General features: G+C 56.5%; 1 protein-coding gene across 1 annotated transcript in view; it reads right to left on the bottom strand.

Moving 5' to 3' along the window:
- Window positions 1-18,627, bottom strand: part of RAB44 (RAB44, member RAS oncogene family) — a 35,053-nt gene that overhangs the window by 9,342 nt on the left and 7,084 nt on the right. The window contains exons 3-10 of the mRNA XM_066252920.1: window positions 13,818-13,929; window positions 11,982-12,156; window positions 10,630-10,776; window positions 9,874-9,964; window positions 9,426-9,521; window positions 8,362-8,549; window positions 6,959-7,718; window positions 2,776-3,496 (exon numbers count right to left, since the gene is read on the bottom strand). Coding sequence (XP_066109017.1) covers window positions 2,776-3,496; window positions 6,959-7,718; window positions 8,362-8,549; window positions 9,426-9,521; window positions 9,874-9,964; window positions 10,630-10,776; window positions 11,982-12,156; window positions 13,818-13,929 — 2,290 coding nt within the window. The remainder of the gene's footprint in view (window positions 1-2,775; window positions 3,497-6,958; window positions 7,719-8,361; window positions 8,550-9,425; window positions 9,522-9,873; window positions 9,965-10,629; window positions 10,777-11,981; window positions 12,157-13,817; window positions 13,930-18,627) is intronic.

Below are 18,627 nucleotides of genomic sequence, written 5' to 3'. Positions count from 1 at the left end.
GGGGGCAGCCAAGAGGTGTTTCTCTCTCTCTCTCAAGTCAATAAAAATTATTAATAATAGTAATAACAATTAGAAAAAAAAGCTTCTGCCGTGGGTATGAACTCTGGGGCCCAGGTAGGGCAAAATACTGAAGCAAGTCCTCAATCCTGTGGTTCCCTGACCTGATGAGAATAAAGATGGAAAAGCCTGGCAAAAATGCAGATTTGGCCCTGGCCAGTTGGCTCAGTGGTAGAGTGTCAGCTCAACATGTGGATGTCCTGGTTCTCTCTCTCTCTCTCTTCCCTACAGTCATGGCTCAATTGGCTAGAGTGCATCAGCCCTGGGCACTGAGGATGGTTCTGTGGAGCCTCATCTCAGGTGCTAAAAATAGCTCAGTTGCTAAGCATGGCCCCAGATGGGCAGAGCATTGACCCCGGATGGGGGTTGCCGGGTGGATCCTGGTTGGGGCACATGCGGGAGTCTGTCCCTCTACCTCCACTCCTCTTACTAGGAAAAAGAAGAAGAAAAAATGCCCATTCAGATAGAACTCAGTTGGCTCTGGTTCTGGTCCTCCTCAGACCTCTGAGAGAAGTGGGAGTGGAGGAGGGTGACACTGAGTGGGGAAGGGTTCATGCCGAGGAAGCCAGAATCATCCCCAGCAACAGTTAAGACAGATGGATGACAGCCACAAGGGACGCGAACCCAGAGCTCAGACCAGGACAGGTCTGTGTCACACATTTGGATCTTAGATACTCCCTACTGGTTAGCTGTGGGCACAGTCTATCTCTGTCTTTTTACAATTATGCAGTCTGTGTTTTTCTTGATTGAATTTTCTGGAAACTTCTCACTACATAATAATGGGGAAACTCAGTTTAGGGGGAGTGTTGTAAGAAAAAGGCATGTATGTAAGATGCCTGATGCATTGTAGGTGGTCAGTAACCAGTAGCTTAGGCGACTAATAATAGGGGCCTTGGAGGCCCCGTACCCCTGCCCAACCATAGGCCAGGCAACCATGGGTTTCCCATTCTCTAGGATGCTGCTTTTTTTTTTTAGAGAAAGAGAGAGAGAAAAAGAGAGAGAAACAGAGGAAAGGAGAGAAATGAGAAGCATCAACTCATAGTTGTGGCACTTTAGTTGTTCATTGATTGTTTCTAATATGTGCCTTGACCGGGCTTCCAGTGACCCCTAGCTCAAACCACAGACCTTGGGCTCAAGCCAGCGACCATGGGATCATGTTTATGATCCCACGCCGGTGACCTTGAGGGTTTGAATCTGGGTCCTCAGTGCCCCAGGTCGAAGATTTATCCACTGCAACACCAGTCACGCCCAGGTGAGGATTCTTAAGCAGAGAAAAGTCTGAGAACTTGCCCTGGAGCCTCCCTCTCTTGCATGGACTGTAATTTTTTAAATTTTTTTAAATTTTATTTTATTTATTCATTTTAGAGAGGAGAGAGAAAGGAAGAGAGAGAAACAGAGAGGAGAGAGAGACAGAGAGAGAAGGTGGGGAGGAGCTGGAAGCATCAACTCCCATATGTGCCTTGACCAGGCAAGCCCAGGGTTTCGAACCGGCGACCTCAGCATTTCCAGGTCGACGCTTTATCCACTGCGCCACCACAGGTCAGGTGCATGGACTGTAATTTATCCACTGGTCTGACACTGGTCCCCGTGACTGACAGAAGATGTGGATCCCTCTGCCTTCATCCCTAAGCGGTTTCCCCTGCATCCCCACAGGCTTGTTTTCTGTGGTTCTATACAACATTCAAGTGGCAGCATAGCCCAAAATTTGGGGGGGGGAGCTTTGTGCTTTGGTACATTTCATTAGCAGGAGCCACTGGACTAGACATGGTCAAATATTTACTTATATTAATAACAACAAAAATAACAAGTCTTTATTAGCACTTTGTATGGGCCAGATACTACTCTAAGAGCTTGGCGTGTACTAATTCTTATAAACACTCTGGAAAGCCTGCACTCCTGCTGGCCTCATTTATCAGATAAGGATTTGGGGGCTCAGAGAGGTTAAAGAATTTGTCCAGGGCCTGACCTGTGGTGGCACAGTGGATGGAGCGTCGACCTGGAATGCTGAGGTTGCCGGTTCAGGGCCTTGGGCTTGCCCGGTCGAGGCACATATGGGAGTCAAAGCGGCTTCCTGCTCCTCCCCCCTTCTCTCTCTCTCTCTCTCTCTCTCTCTCTCTCTTTCTCTCTCTCTCTCAAATGAATAAATAAATAAAAATAATTAAAAAAAAAAAAGAATTTGTCCAAGTTCATATGGCTAGCAAGTGGCAGAACAAGCATTGAACCCAGGCAGCCAGGTTCCTAACTTACCACACTCCACAGATACATTCTGTGTAAAACATTCCACTTGCCCAAGGTAACTTGACTGCCAGAGCTTGGCCAGTCGGGCTGGGGGCTAATCATGACCCCCCAACCAGTGCGGACCCTGAAGCGGCCGCCCCCAGGGCCGTGTGGGCAGGGGCTTGCTGGTTTCCACCGTCAGCCAGCACTGACCCCTAAATTGCAGGGTGCTTTGTTGATGTGGCACATTATAAGCTAATCAGATCAATGCAGAAAAACCTAATTACCTGTAATTAGAGATGATTAGTAAACAGTAAGAGGATGGCCATATAAAATACTGTCTAGTAGGGCAAGGCCTGTGGCCAGGACAGAACCTGCAGCTTCCCTTGGGAGGCGCGCTCAGGGAGGGCCTGCTCTGGCTTGTTGGCCGGGGTTCCTGGGTCTCCCTTCCTCCCTCCCTCTCTCCCTCTTTCCCTCTCTCCCTCCCCAGGTGGCCCTTACCCACGGTGGCTGTGAGCCCAGTGGGGAAGGTGTTCTGGTGCAGCAGCTGCAGGAAGGAGGTTTTGCCCACGTTCGAGTCTCCCAGGAAGATGACGTGGAAGATGTAATCAGGGTCCCCTGGAGGCTTGCTGTCCGTGGGGTCCCCTGGGGAGGGGGTCAGCCCAGCCTCCTCAGAGTCTGCTCCCGGGTCTTCAGACCTGTTCTCCGCCTTTGGCTCCCTGGATTGTCGGGGGCCTGGTCCTCCCTCCGCTTGAGCAGTTGTGGGTGGAGGCCCAGGCTGGGCTTCCAGGGCGGCCATGGTGGGCAGGGTGTTCGTGGGCTGCTGGAGCCCCACTCCAGCCCCAGGCTGGGCCCCCTGAGGCGGGAAGCCCCTTGGAGGGGTCGGTTTTCCAGGAACAGGGACTTCTGCTTCAGCCTGAGCCTGCGGGGTACCATGCGGCAGAGGAGCGGGCAGGGCGGCCGGCCTGGGCAGTTCTGAGTGCCCAGTTCTCAGGCCCTGAGCCTCCGCCGGCCATTCTGCACCGAGGCCTCGCCCTCCTTGGCCCACCTGTTTCCTCTCCTGAGCCCTGAGCTTCTCTTCCAGATTCTGCAGGGAGAGGGCGGGCGGCCTTTCCGGCTGGACTTGGCCGTGACCTTCCCTTAGCCCCACAGGGCGGCCCTCCTGCACATCTGGGCCCTGCATGTCCTGCTCTGACCCCTCGGTGGGCCCCCCAGAACAGCCCTCCTGCACATCTGGGCCCCCCATGTCCTGCTCTGACCCCTCGGTGGGCCCCCCAGGACGGCCCTCCTGCACATCTGGGCCCCGCATGTCCTGCTCTGACCCCTCGGTGGGCCCCCCAGAATGGCCCTCCTGCACATCTGGGCCCTGCGTGTCCTGCTCTGACTCCTCGGTGGGCCCCATAGGACGGCCCTCCTGCACATCTGGGCCCCGCGTGTCCTGCTCTAACCCCTCAGTGGGCCCCCCAGAATGGCCCTCCTGCACATCTGGGCCCTGTGTGTCCTGCTCTAACCCCTCAGTGGGCCCCCCAGAATGGCCCTCCTGCACATCTGGACCCCGTGTGTCCTGCTCTGACCCCTCCGTGGGCCCCCCAGGACGGCCCTCCTGCACATCTGGGCCCTGCGTGTCCTGCTCTGACCCCTCGGTGGGCCCCCCAGGACGGCCCTCCTGCACATCTGGGCCCTGCGTGTCTTGCTCTGACCCCTCGGTGGGCCCCCCAGGACGGCCCTCCTGCACATCTGGGCCCTCTGTGTCCTGCTCTAACCCCTCAGTGGGCCCCCCAGAATGACCCTCCTGCACATCTGGGCCCTGCATGTCCTGCTCTGACTCCTTGGTGGGCCCCCCAGGACAGCCCTCCTGCACATCTGGGCCCCCCATGTCCTGCTCTGACCCCTCGGTGGGCCCCCCAGGACGGCCCTCCTGCACATCTGGGCCCTCTGTGTCCTGCTCTAACCCCTCAGTGGGCCCCCCAGAATGACCCTCCTGCACATCTGGGCCCTGCGTGTCCTGCTCTGACCCCTCGGTGGGCCCCTCAGAATGGCCCTCCTGCACATCTGGGCCCTGCGTGTCCTGCTCTGACCCCTTGGTGGGCCCCCCAGGACGGCCCTCCTGCACATCTGGGCCCCGTGTGTCCTGCTCTGACCCCTCGGTGGTCCCCCCAGGATGGCCCTCTTGCACATCTGGGCCCCACGTGTCCTGCTCTGACCCCTCAGTGGGGCCCCCAGGACGGCCCTCCTGCACATCTGGGCCCCGCGTGTCCTGCTCTGACCCCTTGGTGGGCCTCTCAGGAAGGCCCTCCTGCACATCCGGGCCCTGTGTGTCCTGCTCTGACCCCTCGGTGGGCCCCCCAGGACGGCCCTCCTGCACATCTGGGCCCCGCGTGTCCTGCTCTGACCCCTCGGTGGGCCCCCCAGGATGGCCCTCCTGCACATCTCGGCCCTGCGTGTCCTGCTCTGACCCCTCGGTGGGCCCCCCAGGACGGCCCTCCTGCACATCTCGGCCCCGTGTGTCCTGCTCTGACCCCTTGGTGGGCCTCTCAGGAAGGCCCTCCTGCACATCCGGGCCCTGTGTGTCCTGCTCTGACCCCTCGGTGGGCCCTCCAGGACGGCCCTCCTGCACATCTGGGCCCTGCGTGTCCTGCTCTGACCCCTCAGTGGGCCCCCCAGGACGGCCCTCCTGCACATCTGGGCCCTGCGTGTCCTGCTCTGACCCCTTGGTGGGCTCCCCAGGACGGCCCTCCTGCACATCTGGGCCCCGTGTGTCCTGCTCTGACCCCTCGGTGGTCCCCCCAGGATGGCCCTCTTGCACATCTGGGCCCCACGTGTCCTGCTCTGACCCCTCAGTGGGGCCCCCAGGACGGCCCTCCTGCACATCCGGGCCCTGTGTGTCCTGCTCTGACCCCTCGGTGGTCCCCCCAGGACGGCCCTCCTGCACATCTGGGCCCCGCGTGTCCTGCTCTGACCCCTTGGTGGGCCTCTCAGGAAGGCCCTCCTGCACATCCGGGCCCTGTGTGTCCTGCTCTGACCCCTCGGTGGGCCCCCCAGGATGGCCCTCCTGCACATCTGGGCCCCGCGTGTCCTGCTCTGACCCCTCGGTGGGCCCCCCAGGATGGCCCTCCTGCACATCTCGGCCCTGCGTGTCCTGCTCTGACCCCTCGGTGGGCCCCCCAGGACGGCCCTCCTGCACATCTCGGCCCCGTGTGTCCTGCTCTGACCCCTTGGTGGGCCTCTCAGGAAGGCCCTCCTGCACATCCGGGCCCTGTGTGTCCTGCTCTGACCCCTCGGTGGGCCCTCCAGGACGGCCCTCCTGCACATCTGGGCCCTGCGTGTCCTGCTCTGACCCCTCAGTGGGCCCCCCAGGACGGCCCTCCTGCACATCTGGGCCCTGCGTGTCCTGCTCTGACCCCTTGGTGGGCTCCCCAGGACGGCCCTCCTGCACATCTGGGCCCCGTGTGTCCTGCTCTGACCCCTCGGTGGTCCCCCCAGGATGGCCCTCTTGCACATCTGGGCCCCACGTGTCCTGCTCTGACCCCTCATTGGGGCCCCCAGGACGGCCCTCCTGCACATCCGGGCCCTGTGTGTCCTGCTCTGACCCCTCGGTGGTCCCCCCAGGACGGCCCTCCTGCATATCTGGGCCCCGCGTGTCCTGCTCTGACCCCTCGGTGGGCCCCCCAGGACGGCCCTCCTGCACATCTCGGCCCTGCGTGTCCTGCTCTGACCCCTCGGTGGGCCCTCCAGGACGGCCCTCCTGCACATCTGGGCCCCGTGTGTCCTGCTCTGACCCCTTGGTGGGCCTCTCAGGAAGGCCCTCCTGCACATCCGGGCCCTGTGTGTCCTGCTCTGACCCCTCGGTGGGCCCCCCAGGACGGCCCTCCTGCACATCTGGGCCCCGCGTGTCCTGCTCTGACCCCTCGGTGGGCCCCCCAGGATGGCCCTCCTGCACATCTCGGCCCTGCGTGTCCTGCTCTGACCCCTCGGTGGGCCCCCCAGGACGGCCCTCCTGCACATCTGGGCCCCGTGTGTCCTGCTCTGACCCCTTGGTGGGCCTCTCAGGAAGGCCCTCCTGCACATCCGGGCCCTGTGTGTCCTGCTCTGACCCCTCGGTGGGCCCTCCAGGACGGCCCTCCTGCACATCTGGGCCCTGCATGTCCTGCTCTGACCCCTCAGTGGGCCCCCCAGGACGGCCCTCCTGCACATCTGGGCCCTGCGTGTCCTGCTCTGACCCCTCAGTGGGCCCCCCAGGACGGCCCTCCTGCACATCTGGGCCCCGTGTGTCCTGCTCTGACCCCTTGGTGGGCCTCTCAGGAAGGCCCTCCTGCACATCTGGGCCCTGCGTGTCCTGCTCTGACCCCTCAGTGGGCCCCCCAGGACGGCCCTCCTGCACATCTGGGCCCTGCGTGTCCTGCTCTGACCCCTCAGTGGGCCCCCCAGGACGGCCCTCCTGCACATCTGAGCCCCGTGTGTCCTGCTCTGACCCCTCAGTGGGCCTCCTAGGACGGCCCTCCTGCACATCTGGGCCCCGTGTGTCCTGCTCTGACGGCTCGGTGGGCCTCCCAGGACGGCCCTCCTGTACATCCGGGCCCCGTGTGTCCTGCTCTGACCCCTCGCTGGGCCCCCCAGGACGGCCCTCCTGCACATCTGGGCCCCGTGTGTCCTGCTCTGACCCCTCGCTGGGAGCCTGAGCCACACGCTCCAGATCCTGGGAGGGCTCGGCCAGCCCTGCTGTGAGGACTCTGGCTCCAAAGGACCCTGGTCCTAGCTCAGAGCTGGCAGCCTGCGGGTCCTGATGGGGAGTCTCTCTCTGCCTGGGTGGCTTGGCTGGGACGGGCGCGGCCCAGGAGTCCCTGTCATCTGGGTAGGAGGCCTGGGACTGTTCGCTGGGCCCATCAATGGTCTGGGAAGGGAGAGAGGTCACCTGGGGAGAGGGTTCGTCCTCCAGAGGAATGAGCACCTTCAGTGCAGCTGCCACCAGGCTCCCTGAGTCCCCAGCAGGGGTCCCGGGGAGAGCGAAAAGGAAGCGGGTCTCTGGGCCGGACCCGGGCCCTGGCTGCTCCTCAGCTTGCACACCCTGAGGCTGGACAGGCTGCTCTGGGCGGAGGCCCTGCCCTTCCGGGCCCTCTCCGCCCCCTTCCTCGGCCCAGGGAGGCACCCCAGGGGGGCTCCTTGGAGCCCCAGCCAGATCTGAGGATGACTCCTGAGCAAGCAGGGAGTCGTGAGGCCCTGAGATGGAGATCTGCCTGACCACGCGGGGCGTCTGGGGGGCCGAGGAGGCTCTCGGGGTGGGGGGCGGGCTCCAGGACAGCTGCAGGGCTCCGGGCGGGGGGCTGCTGAAGCGGCCCAGGAGCTGGCCCCAGTCCTCATTGTCTCCAAACAGTCCAGGCAGAGGGGCCTCCTCAGGGGAGGCGGCCGAAGGGCCCAGAGCCTCCTCCTCCTCTGCTCTGGGGACACTAGAAAAGGTGCGGGCAGCTCCAGTCAGGGGAGGGGTGGGCAGATGTCACACTGGTCCTGCCCATGTCCCTCCCTGTCACTTACATACCTCACAGCCGGCCCTCCCTCTCGGTCTTTGCTCATGTGGTCCTCACTGGGTATACACTCCCCACTCCCCACCCCATGCAATCCTGCTCATCCTCACCTCCTCCAGGAAGCCTTCCTGGACCATTTGGCCCAACCCACTCCTCTAAGCTGTTAACATATAGAGCGACTGCCTACCTAGGCACTAGCACTGCAAAAGCCCCGTGTGTGTGTGTGTGTGTGTGTGTGTGTGTGTTTTGTGTGTTTTGTGTGTTTTGTGTGTGTGTGTTGTGTGTTTGTGTGTGTGTTGTGTGTGTGTGTGTGTGTTTTGTGTGTGTGTGTGTGTTGTGTGTTTGAATCCCAGTTGTGCGATCTTGGGCACGTGACTCTCCCTTCTCTCTTCCTCGGTTTCCTTGTCTGAGAAATGGGCATGTAATCTCAGCCTGACAATGTTCTTGTGAGGTTTACGGAAGGGGGCTGTATGTGCTGGGGGCTGACCAGTCCCAGAGACCTCAGAGCCTCCCTCCCCTCTTCCAGGAAGCCCCGGTCTCCCCCCAGCCCCAGGTGCCTACCACTTGCCTCAGTTCCTCCTCTATCTGCCAGGACACGCGGCCCCTGGCCACGTTCAGGTGCCCCCTGGTCATCTGCAGCTGCTCCCGCGCCTCGTCCAGCCGACCAGACAGGTCATGCTCGGCCTCCCGAAGCCGCTGGTTCTCCCTGCTGGCCTCCTGGCGAGTGCTGCTGAGCCTCCGGAGCTGGGCCTCCAGCTGCAGGGGTGGACGGGGAGCAGAGGAGCCCAGCTGCCCTCCTGGGCAGCAACCACCCCCGGAGCCCACTGTGGGGCCCAGGCTCCAGGCTTAACACGGAACTAGAGGGGTCACCCTGGCCTGATTAGCTCCCTGATTTTCCACCCAGGAGAGACATGTGAACTGTCGGGGTGGGAGGAGAGAGGAGGCTGTGTGAGCAGCACCGAGGGCCGGCGCCATTAAGGGCCCGACGCATAGATGGGCTCACTCCTCTCCGCTCAGAGCTTTGTAGTGGCTGCTCACCTGAGCCCTGTCTGCTCTGCGGGAAGCTCCTGACCTAACGGCAACTCGCATGACCTGGAGACAGAGCTGCTTGGACACGCAGAGTGGGAGGTGCAGCTCTCGCCACGGCCTCCGGGGCCCTGCACGGGCTCCCCTGCCCCAACCCTATTAGGTCTCTGGCCTCCTCCCCCCACCCCGCTCCCCTCCCCTCCCTCTGCTCCAGCCCTCGAGTCTCCTTGCTGGACCTTTAACATTCACAGCGCAGTTCTACCTCAGGGCCTTTGCACTCACAGTTCCCTCTGCCTGGACTGCCCTTCCCCCAGAGATCACGTGGCCCTCCCCTCACCTCCTCACCGTCTCAGTGAGGCCTTCCCTGACACCCCTGTCCAAACCGCTTCATGTTGCTCTGTCCCGCTTTTGTTACCGAACACATTACCGAGTCTACCAGCCCATTCGATCACCCTCTCCCCGACTAGATAGTCACCCCCACACCCCGGCAGGGGCTCGTGTCTGTCACGTCCCTCAGAGCCTGGAACTGTGCCTGGTCCCCAGGAGGAGGAGAGTCAGAGTCTGCGCACTGTCGGCGACCAGGCTCCCGGGGGCCCCACCGCTCACCTCCCTCTGGCCCTCGCTCAGCTGCTGCACCTCCCGCTCCTTGGCCTCCAGGACTTCCTGCATCCGGGAGCTGAGAGCCAGGTCCCGGGAGTCACTCTGGGGAGCAGAGAGGCCTCAGACCCAGCCAGGCTGGGCCGGCCCTGCCCGCCCTCCCCTCCCCCCTCCCCCGGGCAGTGCCCCAGCAAGGAGGGGGTCTCAGGACAGCTTCCCTGGCTCTGGCCTGGATTGTGGCAACCAGGCAGCCGAGGCCCAGAGAGCGGAAGGTCTGGCTCCACGGGACCCAGAGAGACCCAGCAGAGAGGGCAGGGGGCTCGGCCGTCCTCACCCCATCTCAGGGGAGTGGGAGGGTCCACTCCCTGCACCCCTGGCCAGTCACCGGTCCCCCCGGGCCAGCAGGGGAGTCCAGGGCAGGGGAGCGCGGGCGGGGGGCAGGCTGCCGGGAGCCCACCTCGGCCTGCAGCTCCTGCTTCTCCCAATGAATCTGCTGCTCCATCTCCTCGTACAGCTGCTGGACCTCGCGGTGGTGGTCCGAGTCCCGCCTGGGAGGGAGGGAGGGAGGTGGGCCGGGCAGCCCATCAGCACCCTGGGACTCTGCTGCTGACAGAGGCGGTCTGGACCTGGTTTGGAATCCGTCCTACTGCTTACCTCACTCGGTCCATGGTCACTGACCCCTGTCACCCTGGGGACAGTTATCCCAATAACAGCCCCCTGGCCCTGTGCCCTTGACGTTGGTCACGCTGCTGATCCCACCACACTGACCCCTATCACAGTCGCCAAGATACTGGGTCCCCTGGCCCTGTTTCATGGTTCCCATCGCCCCTCACTCTGTGCCCACTTCCCGCTCTCGCCATCCCCAACCTCCATAACTCAGACCCCGTGAGTTACTGCAGGGCTGTGCCCATGTCGACCCCAGGGTCACCACATGCATTGTCACCTACGTGGGCAGTGCTCCTGTGGTTGGGTGCCACAGTGGCCCCACACCAACACACACTTGGCATTCTCACTCTCAATAAAGGTCCAGCTCTGTCCTCCCCAAAGTCGCCCACGTCACCCCTCCTCCAGCTCCGCTCCCCAGTCCTGCTGCGGACCCCTGGCTCCCGTTCTTCTGGAGCTGACGGAATCCAGCTGAGATCCAACCACAATGTAAAGAGCTCCCGCCACGTGGCAGACACCGAGTGGGCGAGAGCCGCCGGCCCACACTCACTTCCTCAGGGTCAGCTCCAGAGCCTCCTTGTCGGCCCGTGCCTCCTGCAGGCGACTGGTCATCTTGGCCAGGAAGCCCTCCAGGTTGCCTGCCAGCTGGGGCTCCTCCTGCCTCAGCTTCCCCCACAGCTGCCAGACCTCTGCTGGCCTGGGAAGGGCAGGAGGGCCCCAGATTATGAGGGGGGCCGGGAAGCGGGGGGGGGGCAGTCCTCCAACTTGGGCACCCGCGCTACAAGAATCTATTGACCATTGCAGGTGCAATCCAATGCCACCTCTTCTAGGAATCTTTCCCAGATGTCTCCTCTCCCTTCCTGAACCCCCACGACAAGGGAGGTCTCTCTGTGGTTTGGTGACGAATTGTGGGGAGGGGGACTTGGGAGTGTGGTAGCCCAGGGCTTCCCTCTGCCTTCTCTCTTCTCCCACTCCATAGCTGCTAGCTGTGTGACTTTTGCAAGTACCATGCCTTCTCTGGGCTTGTTTGTAAAACAGGGAGGCTGATACCTGCTCAGCAAGTTCTCCAGAGAATGTGACACGCCCAGTGAAAACACCAACTTGGGGCCTGGCACATGGTTGGCACTTGATAAATGCTCCTTTCACACGGATTTAATTAAGTGGTAAAGGCAGATGCCAGAGGGCTGAAGCCCAGGCCACGCTGCCAAGTAGGTAAATGGCTCCCCACCACACCTGCCCCACCAGCCTGTGCGAGTCCCACCCTCCTGTCCCACAACACTGGCCCTGCCTTCCGAGAGCTTGTGGAGTGGGTGGGCAATCCCCTTGCTGGCTGTGGCGGCCCCAGAGGGAGATGGGGTATGGGGAGGCCATTCTTAGGCAGGGCCCCCCGCTCTGAGCATGAGCGAACCCTGTGAGCCCAGAGCCTGAGACAGTCTGCAGGAAATGCCCTCCTGTCTTAAAACCTACCCGACCCAGGCAGGGCGCCACCATCCTGACATCACTCAAGTGGGGACCCTCTTTGTGGGTTAAGAAAGTACCCTTGGGAGGCTGGTGGTCCTCCTAAAGAGTGACCGTGGAAGGCAGCACAGGAGGGAGGGCCTGGGGAGGACTCCTCTGGAGCAGACCTCTCCGCCCCGGCTTTGTGTGAGCCCACAACAGCGCTTAGGCTGACTCTGCGGCCAGGGAATCAGAGGCCAGAGGTTAGGGGCCACTTGCCCCAGGTCACACGGCTAACAGTGACCAAACCAGAATGTGCACCCAGCTCTACCTGAGGCCTCCCACCTCGACACTGTGTCCAAGTGAGTCTTCTTCTACACTGACTAGCAGTGCCCATCTCTCAACACACACACACACACACACACACATGCACACGCACACGCACACACGCTGTGCCAGCCTTACTCAGGAGGCAAGTGGCCAGCCCCCAGCTGCTCCATGAAGACGAAGAATGCCTCCTTGTCCTCCTCAGTGGCCTCTTCCAGCACCGGGAAGCTGGTGGCTGCAGGTCCATGCTTGGAGGACAGCAGCTTCCTTCTGCGGAGCCTGTGACTGCTCGGGCTAGAGCCGAAGATGCTCTCTGTGGGACAGAAAGGAGTAGAGTGAGGTTGGGCTCAGCCTCTGACCTCTCACCTTGCCCTGCTCCAGCCCTTGGGGAAATAATTATATCTGCTTTGGTCACATATTATAAGACCATGGTCCTACATTCCTCATGTCAACCTTGGGAGTCTACTGGAGGTAGGCACTGTACCCATTTTTCAGATGAACATATAAGGCCCAGAGAGGCCAAAAGATTTGCTAGAAATCACATAGCAGCCCCATGGTGGCCAAAACATTTTTCATTCATCCAGAATGTTTATTGAGCATCTACTATGTGTTGAGGACAAAACTAGCCAAAATCCTTGCCCTAGTGGAACACTGTAGTGGGTACTGAAAAGGACACATTTTTTAAAAAGTAAATTTACTAAGTGAGCTAAAGGAATAAACAGGGTCATTTCTGTTAAGAGACTGTACAGGGGCTACTTTAGAGCGAGTAATCAGTTGTGCCCTGAGGAAATGACATTGGAAATGAGATGAGAACAACAAAGAGCAAGCCATATGGGTTCTTAGGGAGAGTACTCCAGGCAGCGAGAACAGCACATGCAAAGGTCCTGAGGTAGAAACAGATTAGCACACTGGAGGAGGTAAGTGGCACTAAATGAGCCCTTGAGGTTGGCAGAGTCTGGACAATGCTGCCATGTAGGCTCCAGGAAGGGGGTTAGATTCTGTTCCAGAGGCATTGGGAGGTCCCTGGTGGGATGGGCAGGATTGCACACAGATATGAAGATGGCCCTTGGAGGAGCATGAGCAAGTGTTCCCTCTGCCCCACCCACCCCTGATTCCAGGCTCCATATTTCCCCCTCCTTACTCCCAGCTTCTCAATCCCAGAACTAGAGCAGCCAGCTCCTGGGCGGCCCCAACCGATCAATGCCGATTCCTGGCCTCCCTCTCTGTTGTCTGCCAAACTTTCGGAGACTGGGCCAACCTGAGCACTCCAGATGGGTTTGCATTAAGTTAAGGCGGAACTGTGCTTTGCAGAGCCTCTCCAAGGACAGCACACCCTCCATCCCCTGGGCCAGAAGGTCTTCCCCCCATTGAGAGGATCGGTGGGAGGTTTGTGTTCTGTTGGGCTGGGTCTCTTCTGGTCCTTTTGGGCCTGTCTTGAGAAGCGGGTATTGAAGTAGCCCTACCCAGTGAGGACTAACGGTCTGGGCAACCCTTATCCACTAAATGCCATCCTTTGCTGCTCCCTGGGACCTAGAATTTTCTTAACGAAAGCTGAAATGTGAACTTCTGCAGACAGAAACAAGACCTGTGGTCTCAGGAACGGAGGTGCTTAATGCCTTGGCCAAGGGAAGCCTTCTGGTGGGGAGAAGACAAGGGAGGCCTCAGAAAGCAAGCCTGGAGGCCTCTCCAGAGGAAAGGAACGGGCAGCGGAGCCCCCCGCCTGGCTGGTGGGAGAGGAAGCGATCAAATCTCCTGGGCTGAAGTCTCAGGCTCACGCCGTCTGCCGTCCCACCCAGGCGCGCGTCCCCGTCTCCAGAGTAATCAGGATGAACGTCCACACTCTGGACTCTCCCCCAGTGGGTAGGATGTCCCTGCTGCCTTCCCGTCAGCCCAGCCTGGCCCGGCGCTGGGCACGCGGCCCGGGACGCCTGGATGTGCAGCGAGTCCCCAGAGGCCCTCCCAGGACAGACATACTGAGCCCGGAGCTGAATTCTTCGAGGGAGAGCCGTCCCTTCCGCTCCGCGTCCACCCAGTCAAAGATCATCTCCGGCTCCTCCTCGCCGCCCAGGAAGCTGAGCTTGGCCACCTGCAAGGAAGGGGTATGTGGGGGTGCTGTTCTCACTGGGGAAGGCTCTGGGCCACCCTCAAAAACCAGAAGGTGTTTGTTTTCAGCCACCCCGCCTCCCCTCGGCCCAGGTTTGGAGGCCCGTAGCCTGAGCCTGCCCTTGGGACTCCCGGACACCATCCCTGGACTCGCCCTGCGATTTCTCCTTCCTCCATCCGACGCCCACGGTTGCCTGTTCTGAGTCTCATCCCTTCAGGACCCTGATCACGGACAGCAGCGAATCCTCCCCAGACTGTTGATGAGTATCTAAAACTTTATCTGGAACTTGAAAATTAATCCCAAAACAGGACAGCGCACCCTTGCAGTATTCTGCAGGGGCGAAAGCCACCCAAGCGTCTTTCTAGACCAGCGATTTTTCAACCTTTTCTCATCTCATAGCCCACGTACACTAACTACTAAATTTCTGCGGCCCGCTAAAAAAACGAAACAAAACAAGGTGTGATTTTGATTCATGCACACCAGAAGGCTATTGCTGTGTCGGCTGTTGTCATTTTTTCACTTGACAGTCTAAGGGAGAAGAGGTCAGTGCCCTGACTCAGTAGTCAGGTAGCGCGTGTTGTAAAACTTCTTGTAGCACCGCGGTTGAACTCGATAGGAATGGACATAATTCATCTCACGGGGCTGATGAAAGGGCCCAGGCTAAATAAAGTCACAGGTTAACTTGTCGGCATTGTCCAGGAGAGTTGTAAATAATTTTTGTCTGATGGAAGAGATAACCCCAGAGATTTACAGCCTATTGGACACAGACCAGGTTTTAAAACTGGAATTTAGCAATCCGGTTCTAACATCTCTGTGTTAAATGACCTAGTTTTCAAAAGCTCTTCCAACCATTTGTAACATCGCTCATTAACTGAGTGAAATAAAATCTCTGACACGAGTTTTTAATATATATTTTTGCCCGAGGGTCACGATGTTACGTTTTTTGGGAAGTCTGTTTTTACAGCGTTGGAGGCTCCGTGGCGGTGCCCACGCTCAATCGGCTGTCAGACCCGGGGACCCTGCGGGCCGGGCCGGAGAAGGGAGCCAGGCACTTCCTGGCGCTCAGAGGGAATCCTCTGCGGGACAGAACTTTAAGTCTGCTGACTCCGTTTCTCTCTCTTTTCTTTGCTTTTCCTTTTTGCTGAATTTGTGTTTTTGGTTTTGGTGGCAGCAATGACAAGAGAATTCAATTTTATGGACTGATTGTTCTGTGACCTCTTTGGCCTACGTGATGGAGACCTAGTGCAAGATTGTTGAAAGACAATGGAAAATCTGATTTGCTCATTTTCCCCCGTTTTCTTTAGAGAGAGAGGGACAGACAGGAAGGAAGAGAGATGAGAAGCATCAACTGATAGTTGCGGCACCTTACTTGTTCATAGATTGCTTCTCATATGTGCCTCGACCCTTTGGCCAGTTAAGCCAGTGACCCCTTGCTCAAGCCAAGACCTTGGGCTTCAAGCCAGCGACCATGGGGTCATGTCTATGATCCCACGCTCAAGCCAGAGACCACACGTTCAAGCTGATGAGCCTGCGCTCAAGCCGGTGACCTCAGGGTTCCAAGCCTGGTAACGCAGCGTCTCGGGCCGATGCTCTGTCCACTGCACCACCGCCTGGTCAGGCTGATTTGCTAATCTGTTATTGTTGGTGGTAGTGTTTGTTTTTCTGTGCATGACCTTCAATTAGTTAACAGTTTTATACCCGTCGGAAAGGAGAACAGCTCTTTGTGGTCTGGACTGGTGAGTCTTCTTGTTTCTGTGTCGCCTTTTTGACCTACGGCTGAGGTTGTAGAAATACAGCCACATTCTCTCTATGTCTGTGCCTACATGTCTGTACTTCAGAAAGGCCTTTAACTCTTATTGTGAGGGTGAAATAATTTTCTACATCTGGAGGGTATTAACAACTTAAGAGTCCTCTGTCTCTTCTGGGGGCTCTGTGTTGATTGGTTAGCAGAGACAAACAAGCACTTACATAAATCTAATGTCACAGAAAACAAAGAAACTGAATTTCTAAGGCTTTAAATGTGCTCAACTTTTTTTTTTTCCCTGAAAGTTCCTCTTACAAGAAATTTTTAGCTCAGAAAACTTTTAAGGAGCCAGGCTCACATAATTAAGGGGAATCTTTGGACAAATTAGATTAGTTTGAGAATCTTGGATTGTAAGGCACAAGTAACGGTCGGTGGTGTTTTCTCTGCTTTATATTAAATATAATACTACAAGTACACATGTTGTTTCTTATAAGCTCTGGATTTGTGTTTTGGTGAAGAAAGTAGTTCATCTGAAGGTCCTATCCTTCTTATTTTGTCTTACTGATCGAATAAGCCAACGTTAACTGTACACAATGTTTAAGAGCAGAAAAATGCAGATTTATGTTCAACTGAAGTTATTCATGATTTCAACAAATTTTATAGCAACAGTACTTATATTTTTTAGTGTGTCATTGTAAACACAATTTCCAAGATCTTTATTAACTTGAAAAACCCAAATTCGTATTAATGAGGAACAGTGACAGAGAAATGCACTGTGTCTGCAAGGAAAATGGGATGTGTTTTTGTTTTCAAAGGGACAGCGGAAGTGGTTTTGTCTTAAAGTGTCTGCTTGTTCCAGAACATGAAAAAATATATAAAAGGCAAAACCTGAATGGCTATAGAGAGTTGTAGAGGATTCACTGATAGGGAATCTTATTTGCCTTGTTTTATAACTCTTGAGTTTGAAAATAAGCTATGGACCTGTGGTGGCACAGTGGATCAAGTGTCAACCTGGAACACTGAGGTCACTGGTTTGAAACCCTGGGCTTGCCTGGTCAAGGCACATATGAAAGTTGATGCTTCCTGCTCCTCCACCCCTTCTCTCTCTCTCTCTCTCTCTCTCTCTTTCTCTCTCTCTTTCTCTCTCTCTCCTTTCTCTAAAAATGAATAAATAAAATCTAAAAGAAAAAGAAAAGAAAAGAAGCTGTGAAATATGTTAACATTTTGCCAGATTTGCCAGAGTTTTGATGGGTTTAAAAAAATGAAAAAACAAAACTTGTGAAACTTTTGCTGCCAGGTGCTGTATTAATTAAAATTAGAATGGGGCTCCCTCTCTATTAAAATGATAAATTGGTTTTCCTGAGCTGTCTCTCGCCCTCAGTTTAGTAGATTAGGGCCTTCGTAAATTAAAATGAAACATATTAAATGGGTCTGAATCTCCCCAACACCCTCCTGATTCAGAAACCAGCACATTCACGGACTGCCTCCCCATTCTCTCCACGGCTACACAGTCATTCGCACAGTTCAGGAAGGATCTATCCTGTTTCTTGTTGAGATATAGTTAGATAAACCAGTTGCGTAACCGTAGGGTTATAGTGGAGGATAATTTTCATTCAATCAGTCCACTGTAAGGGACAAGGAGCCAATGCTGCAAAGCCCTCCTAAGGAACCAGCTGATAAGGAAGGCCACTTCTGGGCAGGAGAGGGACCTTAGAAAAATTGAGAACCTCAAGAAGAAGTCCCTCTTCTTTATAAGGGCTGCAGGTAAAAGCTGGTGTAAAGAGAGTCTTGGGTTGGTTTTCCTGGTCATAGGCTAGACGTAGGGTGGCCTGCTTTAACAAAGTGCTAAAGGGACCCTCCAGTCACAGACAAACTGAGACAGATGGCTACTCTAGATAGCAGAGCAAATAACAGAGATTTTAAACGTCTGAAACTTAGGGGAAAAGATAGACAGCTCATCCTTTCCAGCATTGTAGAGACCAGAGGAATGCACTCCTTGTTTACCTTTAATTAAAAGTCCCAGACTTATTGAAGTTACTTGTTAACTTGCAGATTTTTACCAAGGCGAGATGAAAATAATTTTTGCCTAGCAGAGCAGATAACCCTGAAGATTTATGGTGTGTTAGACATGAGTCATTTTTTTTTTTAATTGAACTCAGCAATCTTATCATAACACTGTTCTTTCAAATTGCCTACGAATAGCCTAGTTTCTCAAGGGCTATTCGAATCTATCCTACCATTTTACTGATTTCTTCTTTAACTAAAAACAATAATGAATTAGGTAAGAACTTTGGTAAATGCTGCTTTGGTATTCTTTCTTTTTTTTACCCTTTTGAAAATTATATTTTAACAGCAGCCATTCACACCCGGCTGTGGTTCTGAGCCTGGAATATGGGGGAGGTCCGTTTTGCTGGGGGAAGGACCAAGTCTGGAGCATGGAGCAGGAAGGACCAGGAGACAACAGGCCCAGTGAGACTCCAGCAACCCACAGAGGCCCCTTTACGGGGAATGGAGGGGAAAAGAAAATCAAAGACAAATCAGTCAATCTGGTCTAGACCACAGCCTCAGACTCCTTGTTGGGACACAAAACCATGGCTGATCTTACGTTTCATCCAGGTTCATCGTCATCGACACGGTTTGATTTCCAAACCTCTCACTGCTCTCCAAGATAAACTTCCCTGCTCAGTGAGCCCTACAATTATATCATTTGTAAGTTACTACTTTGGCTTCAAGTCCTTTCCTTTGTTAAAATGTAAATGCTTCTACCCTGACTGGATTGCTTGGATGGTTGGAGCATCATCCTGAAGCACAGAGGTTGTGGGTTCGATCTCCAGTCAAGGCACATTCAGGAACAGATCGATGTTCCTCTCTCTCTCTCTCTCTCTCACTTGCTCTCTCCCTTCCTCTCTCTAAAATCAGTAAGATAAACATTATAA

Source organism: Saccopteryx bilineata, chromosome 1 (genome assembly GCF_036850765.1).
Source record: "Saccopteryx bilineata isolate mSacBil1 chromosome 1, mSacBil1_pri_phased_curated, whole genome shotgun sequence".
Classification (NCBI taxonomy): domain Eukaryota; kingdom Metazoa; phylum Chordata; class Mammalia; order Chiroptera; family Emballonuridae; genus Saccopteryx; species Saccopteryx bilineata.
This window is presented reverse-complemented; position numbering and strand designations above follow the sequence as displayed.